This window comes from Anser cygnoides, chromosome 3 (assembly GCF_040182565.1).
Source record: "Anser cygnoides isolate HZ-2024a breed goose chromosome 3, Taihu_goose_T2T_genome, whole genome shotgun sequence".
NCBI lineage: Eukaryota > Metazoa > Chordata > Aves > Anseriformes > Anatidae > Anser > Anser cygnoides.
In genome coordinates, this window is record NC_089875.1 from 91,784,201 (window position 1) to 91,799,970 (window position 15,770).

The window sequence follows — 15,770 nt, forward strand, 5'->3', positions numbered from 1 at the left end:
ATAATCTCTGCTGTCTTCTCCTTGCTGCAAAACACATGGAAAAGCGAGTGGTTTTGAAATATACCCAGCAAATTCAAGCCACTCTGCAATATGGAATAACCTTGCTTCTGATGTTGGAACAACCTACCAGGAACTACTTCTTGTTTAAGCCAAGAGCTCTGTCTCTTACCTTCCCTTTGATCAGTGTTTTAGAGACATGCCACAGGAGAACACTGATGATGCGAGTCAGAAAAAGCTCTATGAGTTCGAAGATTTTATTTAGAAACCAAATGGCAATAACGTGGGCAATGCAGGACTGAATCACAATTAGATAGTTCACAAGTAGGCCAGTGTCATTACTACTGTGGAGGTTAAATGGGTCAAGGATAGAAATGATTCATCTACATCTGAATAAGGGTTTACTAACTTAAGTTCTTCCCAGCCCCCTTTTTGCCCTTGCAAACTCTGTTCCTCGCTTTGCAGTAATTGGAAAGATAGAGACAACTGGCATGAAAATGATAAGCAACATCTGTGCCTTGGTGGGTACAGAAACATTAAATCAGTGAGTGTTCTAAATACTGCATATTTGTGCAACTCCACTTCCTGCTAAAATTACATTAATTCACCATCTGGAAGGAACATCATTTAGAACTATATGAGCATTTAAGTACCCACTTTGGATTAAATTTGTGGTTGTTGTAAATACCCCTGATTTAGCTTTGATTTGTCCTTTATTAAGCTTGCCAAGTATGTAATAGTTAAATCAGAAGTAGTTTTGCTGTTTGAACTTAAAAATGTAATAGGCAGATGGATTCAAAAACCAAGCCAAAAAAAATTATTTCTTTTTATGATTTGCATATTTATGACATAGTTTTGATATTATCTCCATTTACTACATTTTACTTTTCACCTGCTCATGAAAGACTGCATAAAACACTCCCTGTTCTGAAAGCCACTTTAGGGATTTTTCAGGTATGCAAACTGTAGGGATCTGTTTCAAAGTCAGTATTAGTGATTCAGCAGTGCAACAATAGGCTTGAGCTTAAGGAATAGTTCTAAGGTGGTGTATTTCCAGAGGAGAAAAAACAGAGGAAGATAAAAAGAAATCTGCAGCTCACAGGAGAAGATATATGTGTGTGTGGCTCTATCGAAAAGACAACTGCAGACAAAAGATACTGAACCAAAGCCATGCACTGTCAAACTGTGAACGTCATTTTTTTCCTAATTGGTGTGTTTATAGCTTTTAGTAGTGTTCCTGCAGTGGACCTCAGTAAGGTATGCAGTTTGACAGCTAGTGCAGAGATGATGACCACAGAGGTCAGCCTCACGTAAGGGGAAGAAGGGGACAAGAGGAACCTATATATTTGACGACAAGCTTTACAGTGTTCGAAGTGTGATTTTTGAGTACCTGGGAAGGTTTCTACATAACAATTTTATTTTACAATACTTGAATTACATTTCCTTTGCAGTTTATACCCACAAAAAAAAAATCAGGAAAAAAAGTTATCCCAGTAGAAGTATTTCCCATTCTTCACCACCTTATATTTCTTTTAAAGATATTATTATCTTAATAAGTTCCAGACATTATGAATGCTTGGAAAAACAGATCTGGTACTATATCATGCCTATTCTTCATTTCAACCACCCTTTTTAAAGCAGCTCCAAGGGTTAGCTGCTGCTGACTGTCTCTGAAATGACATAAGAAATAAGAATTCCTGTGCTATGTAAAATCCGTAGCCGCTTCGAGCACAGTGCAGTACAGTATCCTGTTTCTGGCAGAGACCAGAACAGGATGCTTCAGCAAAGTGGATATGGTTATCTAAACAGATATCATTTGGATGATTTTAGATTAGGCTTTAAATTAGAAAAGCTCATTTTCTACAATATTGTAGGAGAAAGAAGCTAGTTTTGTAAGCCACCTACTAATTTCTATTGACCTAAGGAGTCCGTAGTCAGATTTGTCAGAAATTCAAGAACTGAGTGAAAATTCCAACAGCTTGCATAACAAAAGGTAAATGAATTGCTGAATTTTATCCTGGTCTAATTCTGGCTTCTTCAGAACAATACAATAATAAACATCTGTGAGTTCATGAACTTATAAAAACTCTTCATGAACAGTTTGCATCTGTTACCTTTCCTCTGCTGTAAGGACTACAGCTTCGTCTTTCTACAGGTCAAAATAAACTTACATCAGGGTTCCTCTCTGGATGCCAAAATGTACAGTAAGCACTGGGACATGCTGACTTAATAGTAACAAGATAGCAACATGAAAAATTGCAAAAATGAGAAACATTATCTATAACAAGACAGGGTATGAGTGTAACTGAATTGCTGACCAAGGGAGAAATTACTGGAACAAGTATTTCACAAATACCAGTAAAAGTGTGAAGTCAGCAAAATTGGGGCCAGCAGGGGAAAGAGTAAACTAGGGACAGACTCTTTGTTTGGAAGGGGATGATGGTGATATTTCTTCTGGTGGGAGAAATTTAAGGGAGAAGTTATCATATTGGTTGACACTACTTTTGACAAACCTTTAACTAGGTTTTTTCTCTGATAGTAGTTTACAGGAGTCTTAAACAGTCTACAAACTCAATTGGATTAAGAAGAAAACAATTACAAAACAGCAACTGTGCCTTAAAACTGTGAAAAGAACCATGGTTTTGTGAATTCTTCAAATGACAGAATTTTATTAATGGTAGCCCAGCACTACTGGCATAAGAAGCATCAGTTTTTCTGTTTGAATTTTCCTTTTAGACCAGTGACAATCTCACACAATGCATGCTGTGCTCTGGAGTTCCATGGAGAAGAGAAAATAACTTTACTTAGTGATCTGATAAATATTTTCCTTACCAAGTCTGAGAACATTTTATTTGTTCGCTAGAAGTGTCAGGTATAACCGGAGCCAGAAAACTAAACAGTTTTTCAGTTCCTATGGTTTCAGTCATTTGGATAAGATCAGAACAGTCAAAGAATTTGAGAGAAAAGGGAACTGAACATTTTCCTCTAAGCCAAGTGGTCTCGACTGCAATTCTTTTGTGACAACATGATGTTCCACAAACCAGTACTCCTACCACTACTAGCAAAAAGGACAGATGATGAAGAGAACAGAGGATTTCATAGTTTGCTGATTGTGTTTGGGATTCATATCCCATATGCCTGCAGTACCTGAAAAACTACACGATTAAGGAATTGTAGCCCATAGGAGTGTTGTCTAACCTTCTCATCAAAAAACAGTAACAACATGAAATATGTATGTACCTTTTGTGAGTACTCCTATATAACCTATGGAGGTTATATTTAAAGGAAAACACGGCCATGGGTACTTGCACAGGTTGAGGGAAACATCGTGTAATTTAAAGGAGTCTGGTTCTGTAAATTGGATTTTTGTGCAGACTGGTGTCTGTTGCTTTAAACCTTGACACCGTGATGTTCAGCTGGGTTTGAAAGCCACACCAGGGATTTATAAGGGTTTAATGAGCAGACACCTCTCTATCTGAGACCAAATTGCTGGCAATCACTGTGCTAAAAACACCACAGCCCAAATGGAGGGTTTGGAATGACATGCCAGGGCAGTCTGAGGAGGACTTTCAACAATGGGCTGATAATAAGCTACTTTGGGAGCAAACCCAGAAGCCTAAAGAAAGCTAGGGTAAGTAAAGAAAGCTTACTGGGAAACTGTTGCAGAGCTGCCAGAGTTTCTGAGGCTTACACTGCTGGCAACAGGCAACTAGACTGAAGAGTTTCCACAAGGACTGGAGAACCACAGGGACCAAGAGTGTCAAAGGAGCTAGGATTCCGTTTAACAGCTCATCAAAGACAGATTAACTACTAGGATGAAAAGACAGCTATCGGCCACAACACAAACCTCACCAGTACTCTTAGATGACAAGAGCCTACGGCATTTTCTCAGCTGCCATTAGTTACTTACTTATCCAGAGCTGGGAAATATTTGAGAAGTCCATTAACCTCTCACCCTGAGACAAACGTTTACCATAATAGCAGACACAAATTTGAGCAGAGGACTCTGAAAAAATAACTGAATTTTTAACTTTGCATGAACTTATCAATAATAAAACTCTATTTTCTTCAGAAATGTTAGGAAAATTGTCAATGTTATGCTAAATGTCCTCTCCGAGTAAAACATGCTTTTTATTCCCTAATGCTTGATGAATTCCAACTGAACCTAGCAGGTTCACTAAGGCCTGAGAAAACTGTATCATACATTGAAAATTTTCACTCATAGAAGCAGCCAGTGCTTACATATCACCACAGAAAGGAGATAAAACAGGGAAAACATACAGGCAGCTGACAACAGGTGCTCTTCACAAAGAAAAAGTGCTAAGATCAGCTGGACCCCAACTGAGCAGCAGCCACGTCTTGCCTACTAGCAAGACTTGCTTACTACACTTCTTTGTGCGGCAAATATTACACAGCATACACGAGGCAATGAAAAATGCTGCAAGACTGGCATCATGTTTTGAGGAGAATAGGTTTTCCAGTCTAAAAGAGAACTGTTTGGAAAAGTATTATACATTATTTACAAATGTTTTTATTGCTGGATGCAGAAAACTTCCTTGCACAGGTCCCTGGCCTGCATTAAGTGTTTCATCCTCACACCAGGCTAAAATCTCCTAGCATGACATACTACCTAAAGCACTGGAAATACAGTAAACAATCCAACCACTAACAGTGTGGAACTAAATTGTTATGGATCAAATCAAAAACCTCTATGGAGTAATAAAACTTAGAAATATTCTCATTAGTAAGACAACAAAAACACATTTTCTCCACAAAATGGTCTTAAAATCTTAATTAAGGCAACAGCTTCAGAGTCAGCTGTACAACACCAAGCTGAATATGTTGCAATCACTTTTCCAATTTAGTGAAGTATTTTCAAAGCTCAAATACCCTATTTTTCAGTTTATACCTCGTGTACTTTTAAATATTGCCATTGATCTTTCCTTGTTAATGTTATTCAAAAACTTCAAATTGCTACAGTGTTAGGATTTTCTGGATCCCAAACAATGCCTACTGTCTCCTTACACTTTTGCTCCTAATGGAATCCTTAGAATCTAGATTTAATTAAATAACATTACCAATTTCACACTTTCAAAAAATAGGATTCTTCACTTACCATCCAAGTATTTCCTTCCAATGCTACTACTAAGACAGTTCAAGATTACAATGACAGAAAACCTATGAGGGTGTGATGGTAAATGACTGCTACCATCACATCAAGCCACTGAGTCCTTTTGAAAATGTTCATATTTCTGTTCACATTTTCACGAAAACTGAGAAATAAAAAGACCCAATATGTGTACTTTTTACCTTCTTTCCACTGAAAACCTGTGATTTTCTTATTGCTCACTGAACTTCACAGGTCTGTCCTTTCACATTAGTATGTAAAGAACAATGATACTTTATGTAGAAGAGTTTTTAAAGTCACTTAAGAGTACCAACTTCCCTGATAGGAGAAGGAAAATAATTAGTTAATCTGCTGGTTTAACTGTGTAGGGATTAGGCACTAGATTTTCATTTTAGATTTTATTTTTTAAACAGTTTACAAGAAAGACTTCTCTTCCCCTAGCTATGCATGACACATGCTAAGAGATATGACAATACTTCCTTGGCTTCCTTACTTTTGCTAAAGGATTTCATTTTTGTTTGCAAAACATGAAGTAGTAATATCCCATGGTATTCACTTCCTACCTGTACCACCGATCAAGAACATGATATGACTCCAAAAGGAGTCTAGAAGTTTGAATGGGAAAGACTTTCTTTCAATTCACATTCAAAAGTGTGAACATTACATAGATTTACTCCATGGATAGTATCATGGATATTTGTATTGCAAATTTGTCCCTATTCCATATGGAATGTAAGGATAACGGAGTAGTAACTGCATTTATTAGGATTTCTCTCAGACAGTGCATCCATGAACACCCACTTGTTACTGTGATAAAAGTGATGGCATTATTAATGTCAAGTGGCTATAAAAGTCTCAAGGGATAAAACTTAAGAGACACTACTCAAGAAAATTGGCTGTTCGTATTATACAGGCAAATAGCTGCTTACAGATGTAATGTGAATACATACCCCAGGAAAACTACATTAGTAACATTTAAGTTATTTATAGCTACTCCTTAAGAAGCTAAAAACAATGGCAACCGCATTACTAGTATTTATAGTCAGTATTTGTGTTGTCAGATGGATTTTGAATAATGTCCTAGGCTGGGATACAGCACTGTAGATCTTGGCTCAGATTTGTGGAGTGATAATCTAGGAGATGTGCAGAGCAGTTAAACGTATTCACAGTTCCTGCATCCAAACCTGGTTCTGAATGAGATTAGCTGACCCAGTTAGCACAATCCATGAGGGATGAGGGACTTCAACATCACATAAAGCTAGTCTACAAATCAGGTTTAGTTCTCCTTCTGTCATTTACTTCATTCTAGCAAGAACGTTCTGTATTACAACTAAGAAAACAAAAGTAGTGACAGCAAAAAGAAAAAAAAAAAGGAATTTGTTTATGTGACACCTTGTTCCCTGATTTTGGTTAAAATAAATTTGAATATGTTCCTACCATTTGTGCAAGACAAAATGTTCAGTCATCATTTTCAAGTTCTTCATTTGTGAGTACAGAAACCCTCACTCCCCCAGCCAGAGAGACAACAGCTGCCAACAGCCGATACCACCAGCTTTGAGTGTTTTCAGGCTTTCTTTATACAGCACTGCAGATTACACCCATATAAACAGATTAACTTGATTATTTCGGAAATATCAGATGTTACATTTCTGTATGTGGAATGAGTTTGAGAGACACTGATAGCAACCAAGAGTCAATGATACACAGTCCTTTAAATTTAAACTTAATGACTGGCATCTCCATGCACTCTGATAACCAATCCAAAGCATTTTATTTGTGTTGTTAAAAAGGAATTATGTGCGGATTCAAACAATATAGTGTTATATTGCCTTGTGCAATTCTACTTCAAAAATATTTTAAAGACAGTTCCCATGATGATAATCCACCCCTTTTTTGACACACTACAACAGTTCACTAAACGTTCCAAATTATAAAGGTTTGATATTTTACACTTTCAGTGCCACAATGTCAAATATGTTCTAGAGTTCACCAGATACTTGGTATACCTTACTCATCCTAAAAGATTTATGGAACAAGATCCCATGTAGTAAAGGAGATAGTGTAAGACCAACACAGAAATGTCCCCAGAGCTATGGAAAGAAACACAGATGTGTTTTTCCATGCTGTCAGCATATATGTATGCATGACAGAAGTATATGGTTCACCTTTACAGACAGGCAGGCTACAAGAGAGTACCTCTTTGAATACCTAAACACAGTTTCAGCTCAGTACATAGTACATGTTTTCACATGAAGGATATCCACTATTCACTGAAAATAGTCTGATTCATCTAGCATTAAACTAGGAAAAACATATTTTTATGGCTACCGTGTGTGTACAGAGCCAGGTGACAAAAAGTGTGGTGATTGTGTAGGCTGTTTTAAAAACTTTAAACTGTATATATAGCTCAACACAAATAACCACATGCATTGCCTGTGTTCTTAGTAAGCACAGCTAGGCTGTCATAGTATTTTGGTGTGAAAAGTTGAAACTTTCACTCTTTTGGTAATGTTGCTGAAAAAGTTTTACTGAAATGTTTTTTTCCAAATCCCATATCTCACTGTTGGCTAGAATTCCAATCATAATGCCAGACATTCTCCAAAGAATTTAGACAGACAGGTTCAGTCCTTCTGTGAGATGCTCTCTGCCTTCAGCTGTGGTGTTTTTGCAATTGGGGAGCCAACAGTACCCTTCATTATCAAAACTTAAACCCAGGTTGACCTCCAGTTAAGGTCAAGGAGGAGACAGGAGGGGAAGAGGGGGATAAAGAAAACTGATAGCTTGATTTTTATTTTTAAATCTTGCTGTTCAAAACATGCTGGTTTGCTTTTTCAGTATTACATTGACAAACCTCTGATTTTCTGCCCTCTTATTTTAATATATTTGGAGGTAAATACAAAAATAAAGCAGGCAGAAGTAACGGTTATCACCAGGCACGTCTATAGTGTTAGCTCAAGTTCAAGATTGCATGTGAACTCAATGACAAGGAGCATCTAGTATTTTTTTTTTTAATTTAGATTCACGCCACAGCTCAAATATGAACCAGATCAATTAACTAAATAGTGAGTAAAATCTATCAGAGAATATAAGTGAAATTTTAACTCATATTCTCTATTACATGAGCCACATGGCACAGTAAATGACCCCTTGCTCTCACCCAGGAATGGCTAACAGTCTGTGCACTTGCTTTTCTTTTTCAGCAATCAAGGACCCAGGCCTAGCCTTACCTTGCCTCCAGAAATGCCCTCTTTTCTCATCAATACTGTGTTGCTTTAATACCCACGCCCGTTTCAGTTTATCTCATGAACTCTAAGCAGTTTTATCATGGAACCTACCATATCCTTACCTACACCTTTCCCATCCAATGTTAAGGCCTAGGACCTCGTATCTCAGCTGAATGCACCTCTTTTTCTTGCCCATCATCTTGTGCATGTTAACTCTCCAGGCATACACATTTTCTAAATCCGTCACTCTCCTTACACAAAGTCTGAAATTCATTGTTTGCCTATCCCCCTAAAAGTTTTCAACTTGACTGTTTTAGTATCGTTCAGTTTACCTCTCTTCCATGAATGCCTTCTGGTCCTGGTTCTCCTTTATCTCCTTTTTCACCCTAAAAGAATGAATATTTATTTAATTACATTTGCAAGATAAATACTAAACCATGACATTTTTTAGACAGGAAAAATATTTGAAGATTCTGGTCTGTTCTACCTACAGTGCTACAAATACGTTTCTGACTGCACAAACTAAATTATTTCTTACATTTCAAAAGAAATTCTTTCCAAATAAATGACCCTGAAAAAAGGTCTATCACCAAGAGCTAAAGAATTTTGTAATTCACAGTGCTACTGAACGTCCATAAAGACTCACCACAGGAAAATGTTCTTGATTCTCACAGTGCTCTGAGAACAATGTGGTCAAACAGAAATTTAGAGTGAGGGACAGTTAATTGCTTTCATTTTGGTCCCACTTCTTAATGAAGATTGTTCTGAAAATTATTTCTTACAAGGATGAATATAAGTGATATATCTAATCTATGAATCAAAAGGAAAAAAAAATGGCAGGAAGGATTCTTAGAATCAGTGATACAGGTTGGTTCCTGGGCTTCCTTATGGAACACTGACCATAAAACTCTATATTCTTTGTAAGATACAAAAAAGGATTCAGTTCCGTACTATCTCTATGGACCATGCTATCCTAGTTAATATAGATTTCATCCTAAGTTATCAAAATCTGCTTAAAAAGCATAACTTAAGGGAGAATGCCAAAACCAACAGGTCTCATCCGTGTCACTAGGCTGAACTTTACCAAATTATAAAAATAACATCATTTTGATAGAAGCCTGAGGACTGACTTTACTAGAGTCCAAGCTCTTCATTATCAACCAAAGAAAGGGAACAGCCCCACACTGAATTTCAATTATCTCCAGCGGACTACATATGTTTGAGCAGAACCTATTCATTATGTCAGCATAATCTTCATAATTCTGTTAGGTAAATGGTACTGAACTGAGATCATTCAGCTAATTCCATTTGTGACACAACCCTGATTCAAAGCTATTTCTCCAGTGGCAATGACAGAGGGCATTTCATCTAATAATCAGTTTTGCAAAATGAATTTGCATGAGCTTTCTCAAACAACTGAAGCCTACTAACAAATTAGCAACCACAAACTGTGAATTTAATAATCCCATGCAAAAGATGTCTGCAGTAGTTCATTGTTCCTATTTCAGTACATCTTGTTGATAACAAACCTAATGCTGTGCATTTGTTTGAATGGTCCTGTTAACGTTTTTCCTCAAGTATTGCCTTTTTTTGCCTGTCAATAACACCAAACTTTAAACACGATCTATCAACGCATCCATCGGAAAAAGTTTAAAGGATGCCAAATAGTTACAGGATTTTAACACTGGTTCTTTTAGTATGTTTAAACTATCAAGTTCTCTTTGTTCTCTTATTCTATGGATTAAGGCATCGGTTGAAATAGTAATTGTCTTACACTATCAGTTTAAAAAATAGCAGTTGAAGTTCCAGATTTATTCCTTTTTTTTTTTTTTTAATAGCTTAATTTAAACATTTTAGTTCTCATCACTATGACACACTGGACATTCAATACTGTTTTCACTATCTTTCAGCTGGTATTAAGTCACATTGCTACAGCCTGGCAGTATCTACAAAGTTACAGTCATTTATTTACCATAATAACTCCTTATTTTAATGTATTTCTAGGAGATTTAAGAAACATTCCAATTTATGGAGCTGTCTTCTGTGGTTTATCTGTTTATGTACTTTAAGAGAAAATTGTATAAATGTCTATAGTTCTGATTCAGAAGCAGTAGTAACTTGTAATTTCCTTAATGTATACGTGGAAACCTTAGATAAAAGTATCTTGTGATAATTTGTCATCCTACATCTACATTTACATTAAAAAAACATGCATTTACTGAGCCTAAAACCCAAGAAGACCCTCTCCTCACCTTTGCAATTTGCCTTCATGTTAGATTAGCAGCACATGTGTTAGAGATCCTGCCGCCTTCTTCTTCAGCAGGCAGACAGTAACTTTAAAACGTTGGCAAATGGTTCTAGATGCATACAAGTGCAGTTGGTGAATGCAGGAAAGAAAGAAAAACTCCCTTCCTTATGATTTACATGATACTCAGATTTAAAATGTTTGTCAGACAAAATGATAAAAAGCACCCTCTGCTAATGAGCCCCAGACCTCTGCAGAATCCCAAGAGCCCCAGGCTTTCTGCCATGTATGCCATTTTACTATGAACCTATTCTGATTTTTTTAATAGAGTAAATTATTTGTACGTGCCAAGCCTATTGTGCACAACGTTCATGTCCTCTATGAAGCAAGAATTCAAATCAAACAGAGGTCCAATTCTTACAATTTATTTTTCTGTGAACTGAGCCAAGCCATGCTCATTTCTGCCTTTGTGGAGTGCACTATGCTGCATAATTAACAGCTTCAAACGTAGCCAATTTGCAGAACTGCTGAAGCCACTCTGCAGTGTAGATGAGGCTCTTAATAATCAACATTGTGTGTTACCTCATAGATTAACAAAAGAGAAAACAGAGAAAAAAACATGTTAATGCCATTTTCTGTCTCATGTTCCTGCCTGCTGATACTATACTCAGATGAGACAATTAAAGACTATTTGGGAAGTAACTGCAAAAACAGGATGACAAAACTCTGGAAGTGCCATTAGTTGTTTATTAGTTAACTAAAACTAATCCAATATAACATTGAATTCTTTGCATTCCTTTGGGTGTATTCTGCTTTTAATTGCCCCAGTGGAACAAGCTGATGGGGTTGCTGCAGTATAAGTGCTAGGAGGGATTCAGTCTTGTGTGTGTAATACTGGATACACTGCAGTCAGTGTCAACATTCTCTAATTAGAGCTGGGGGCTTGCTCAGGGTTTCTGCAAGACTGCAGTACCAGCCTTAAGTCACTTGGCAACTTTAAGGCTGCCTAATTTTCCTTGCATACTATTTACTCCTCATTATAAAGGCAAAATAATGTATAAAAATAATATATAAAATTATGTATTAATAAAATACATTTATATTTTAAAAGGTGAAGTTTATTTTGCAGTGCTGCCCTGTTAATAATACTAATTCTGAATCCCTGATATCCTTTGTTCCAAGCAATTTTAAAGTACCATTTTTCACAATAGCAAAAATATTCTCCACAGTATGCAAGGTAATAACCTTGTAATTCTTAACCTCTGAAACTCTGTGATTTTACCCTACACAATCTTTAAGATAATTATGTTTGTTTTAAAAAAGTTGTTCTGTGTTTTGCTACAGATCTGTCTCAGTAGAATGCTTTACATGAATTGTGTGTGCTTGCAACCATTTCTCCACAGTTCCCTATAAACTGAACCCAGCTAACAGGAAAGCTTCCTGATTTTTCCTAAATAAATTATGAATTTAACAAATCAGAATCTTCAGCTCAAAAAAGAAATGCCATATGGGTCTTTCTCTTTTTACTGATACATTTCTGGAAAGCTGGGACTATGAAGGGCTCCATCCCAGTAATGTTCTTATTGTCTGACCCGTAAGCTTTCTACAGAAGGTGGGATAACCTACAACAGGAAAAGAGTTGTACTCAAGGAGAAGCACCTTCGGCCTGATGAAACACAATACCATTTAGAAGGAGTAGTAATGAAGGCAGAGTAATGATCCTGTCTTCATTCAGACTGGGAGGAACCATGCAAGGAAACAGAAAAGTCACATAAGTGGCTTATTTCTAAACAGGCTCTAACCCACGTAAGACTGCTACCTAAGCAGGGTCAGAAAGAGATACTGTAAAACATTGAAGAAATACACTTTCTTGTAAACTAAAATCAATGATGATGACCTGGGAGGATGTCACTGTGAACCCTGTATCTTTCCAAACCCACCTACTTAGGATACTCAGACTCAGCATGAAAGCAGATGACCACAACACTTCATAGGCATCAGCAATTCAGAGAGCTGAGCAGCTACACTTATCAAGAAACCATGACCAAAACATTTCTGATTCAAAACTGTGCCATCACTGTCTAGTGAGAGAGCCACAAACAACAGGTGTCATGCCTGGCCAAGCCGGATAATGTGTCAGGAGAACGATCTTTCCTTCCTGCTTCACTTACGTAGACTGAGCAATACTGAAGAAGTACATACTGGCTAACTGCTGCTTGGTGTCAAGCAGTACATTTCTGAGCAAGCTCCCAGAGAAGCTATATAAAGGCAAACTACCACCTCCGCTGAGTCCAAAATCTTAGGCACAGAATGACTTGAAGCCAAGCCAATCCATGGATCCAAAACTGCACTGCTGAACTGTCTCTCCCTGTCAACAGGAATGAGGCAGTCATCTATTTTTGTTCGTTGTAGAAAAACCTCAAAATATAAAATGATCTCAATCAATAAGAACAGCCACTAAAAAATAAATAAAAATAAATAAAGTTCAACAAATATTACAATGTAGTGCTCTTGGGTTGGAGAGATCAAATGCACAAATAAGAAATAATTTGTGTAGCACTGCTGCAGAAGAGGATATGGGGATTACCACAGATCATACAGTGAGCATGACTCTGTAACACAAAGCTGTTATCAAAAGGCCAAGCTTCATTTTGGGATGAGACAAATGCAAATCAAAAAAGAACCCATGTAATTATTCTTGTTTACTTGTCACTGATCAGAATAATGAAGGATGGTGTCTATAGTTCAGGGCACTGTGCTGTTCATGGAATACGGCCAACTTTCAGGTACCTGCTCTTCTCTAATTCAAAATGGTAGAAAGTTTGGAAAAAAAAGCTATGAGGGAAGAGTGAACACAGGACATGCTGATGGCCTACAGAATTATGACATCCTTGAGAAGTAAACCTTAAGAAAACTCCGATTCTTTTTATTCACATCTAGAAAATGCTACAGCATGCCTAACAGTGACACCATATTGAAAACACAGCTGAATAATCTTTTGATCTCTTAACGTGTTCCTCTCAGACCTCTGAATCTCACCTTGGTCTTTATCTTCAGCATAACAGTAGCTGGTGGAAATCTAAAAGACTTCCTAAAGATCCTTGGTGAGGACCAGAGCTATTAGCTGGGATTATTAATGAAACACTGAAAGACATTAAATAATATTTTAACAAATGAACCAAAAAAATAACTTATGTAGAATACTACATGGCATACATTTCCTCTTAATAGCCTTATCAGAGTAAAAGAGACATAATGACACAACCTCAGCCTTTTGGATGGTAGATCTTAACTTGCATAAGAAGAAAAATTACTGAGATTTTAGATAAATCTCGCTTGCTATAATTTACACAAGACTAACCACAACCTAACACGTAGCTTTGTTTTCAGTCATAAATGCTCCAAACTAACTCTGCTCAGGCTCAAGATGTTCACACTGCCTTTGCTTTTTGCCACAAGAAATTTAGATGCTGTAGGTTGAAAACCTTGCTCTGCATGTTATCATTGCTTGTCTGCCATCGCCATTTCACTTTTTTTTCTTTAATCCTTTCAATGTCAATGAGAAAATTTTCAATGTCAGTGAGAAAAAAACAAACAAACAAAAAAAAAAACCCACAAAATCAACACCCCAACTTCTACCCTTTTTGGTATAGTTATTTCATCACATATTCTCAGATTTTAATCTTGGGTTAGAATTTTTTCATTCAACTTTTATTCATAAAAATACGCTGATACGTAAAACGTCATTTTTTATATTATTTACTTTTTTTGTTAATCAATCAAGTCTGGTTGTTCTGCAGGAACCCATCTTTTGTCTTAAATCTTATACTGTATCTTTCAGAAGAGATAAATGGTCTGCTCTGCTTTTGTGCTGTGTCTAGTACAATGGAATCATAACACTTCTTTTGGACTTCAACAAATATTTGCACTTTTACAGAATTTTGCTCTTGTAGCACTCTCAAACAAAACTTAAGAGTTGAATTTGGCTCCAAGCTGCTAACACCAAATTATACAATATTTTTGAATTTTAGTGTCTTGCGTATCTACCAATAGATTAAAAACTAAAAAGAAAAATCTGCCTGATTTAATGAGCATTCTATTTTTTCCTTTCTTAAGTAAATACTACAAATGGATTTGACTTTCAGCTGCAATTGTTTAAAGCTCTATCTGCCTTTTAGTGGGGAGGTTTCTGTTTATACTGGCTTAGCCTTAGTGTTGAATGAAGATTTTTCCGTAGGAGGAATAAACTAGTTTCTTTTCAAGGCTTGTCTCCTAAGGAACCTAAACCAATCTGTTCCTGTCAGTAGTTGACAAATAGTATTGCTTTCACAGAACACAGTATTTTTTAGACATCCATACTTTCATGGTTTTGGCAGGCTACTGCTATTGTTATTTAGACTTTGAAAGATGTTCTGCAGATGGTTACAGCCATCTCAAGTGTTTGCACAAGTTGATGGACTGCTACGTCTATTCTGGAAAGTCTGCATCTTCAGCTCTATTTCTACCACATGACAACAGAAATAATGCCATTTTCTCTAGCTGTGACTATTTCTGAACTGCGTTCATCAGGCCCACACAGGCAGCAGTATCATTTACCTCCATTTTCTTAGGGTACAGGAGGAAGTTTATTAAGGTCATAGAAATACAAACTTTAGACGAGGAGCTCCTTGGAGTTTCAATAGAGTTCTCATAGACCCTGATAAAATCTAAAGGTGTGATATGTTCAGTTTTCTGATGGATATTCATCTGAGAAGGAGGTTTGATCTGTGTTCAAAATATGCATACCTTGCTCATACTTTACTAAGGGCAATTCAAAACACAGGTATAAAAGTAAGGGATGGCTGTCTTTTGAACAAAACATAAGTAATTACAGCTTTCATGCAAGAAATGTTCTCCCTTTCTAGGTAGATCAAAATCCACACCTTCCAATTCCCTGGCAACTGTCCATTACAACCAGCCCATAGGATACTGAGCATGAAAACAATTACCATCTTTCTGTTCTAGCTGGGCGACATTGCAGTGAAGTGTCTAGAATAAACAGAACAGAGAATTTTCTGTAGCCTGTTGCAAGGGGAAGGCATCTTTAGAAAGAGCATCCTGGGAAATTTGATCTCTATCTGCCAGATGGCTACTGACAACAGGAGCAAGTTTTATCCTTCTGTAAGTACGTAGGACT

The 15,770-nt window shown here is 36.8% G+C and overlaps 1 protein-coding gene across 13 annotated transcripts in view; it reads right to left on the minus strand.

The window, feature by feature from the left end:
• COL19A1 (collagen type XIX alpha 1 chain) overlaps nucleotides 1-15,770 on the minus strand; it is a 202,718-nt gene that overhangs the window by 100,872 nt on the left and 86,076 nt on the right. For 11 of the 13 annotated variants that reach the window (XM_066994731.1, XM_048077444.2, XM_013172196.3 and 8 more), the window contains one exon: nucleotides 8,682-8,735. The exons of the other annotated variants lie outside the window; for them this stretch is intronic. In XM_066994731.1, coding sequence (XP_066850832.1) covers nucleotides 8,682-8,735 — 54 coding nt within the window. The remainder of the gene's footprint in view (nucleotides 1-8,681; nucleotides 8,736-15,770) is intronic. 13 annotated transcript variants of the gene reach the window in all.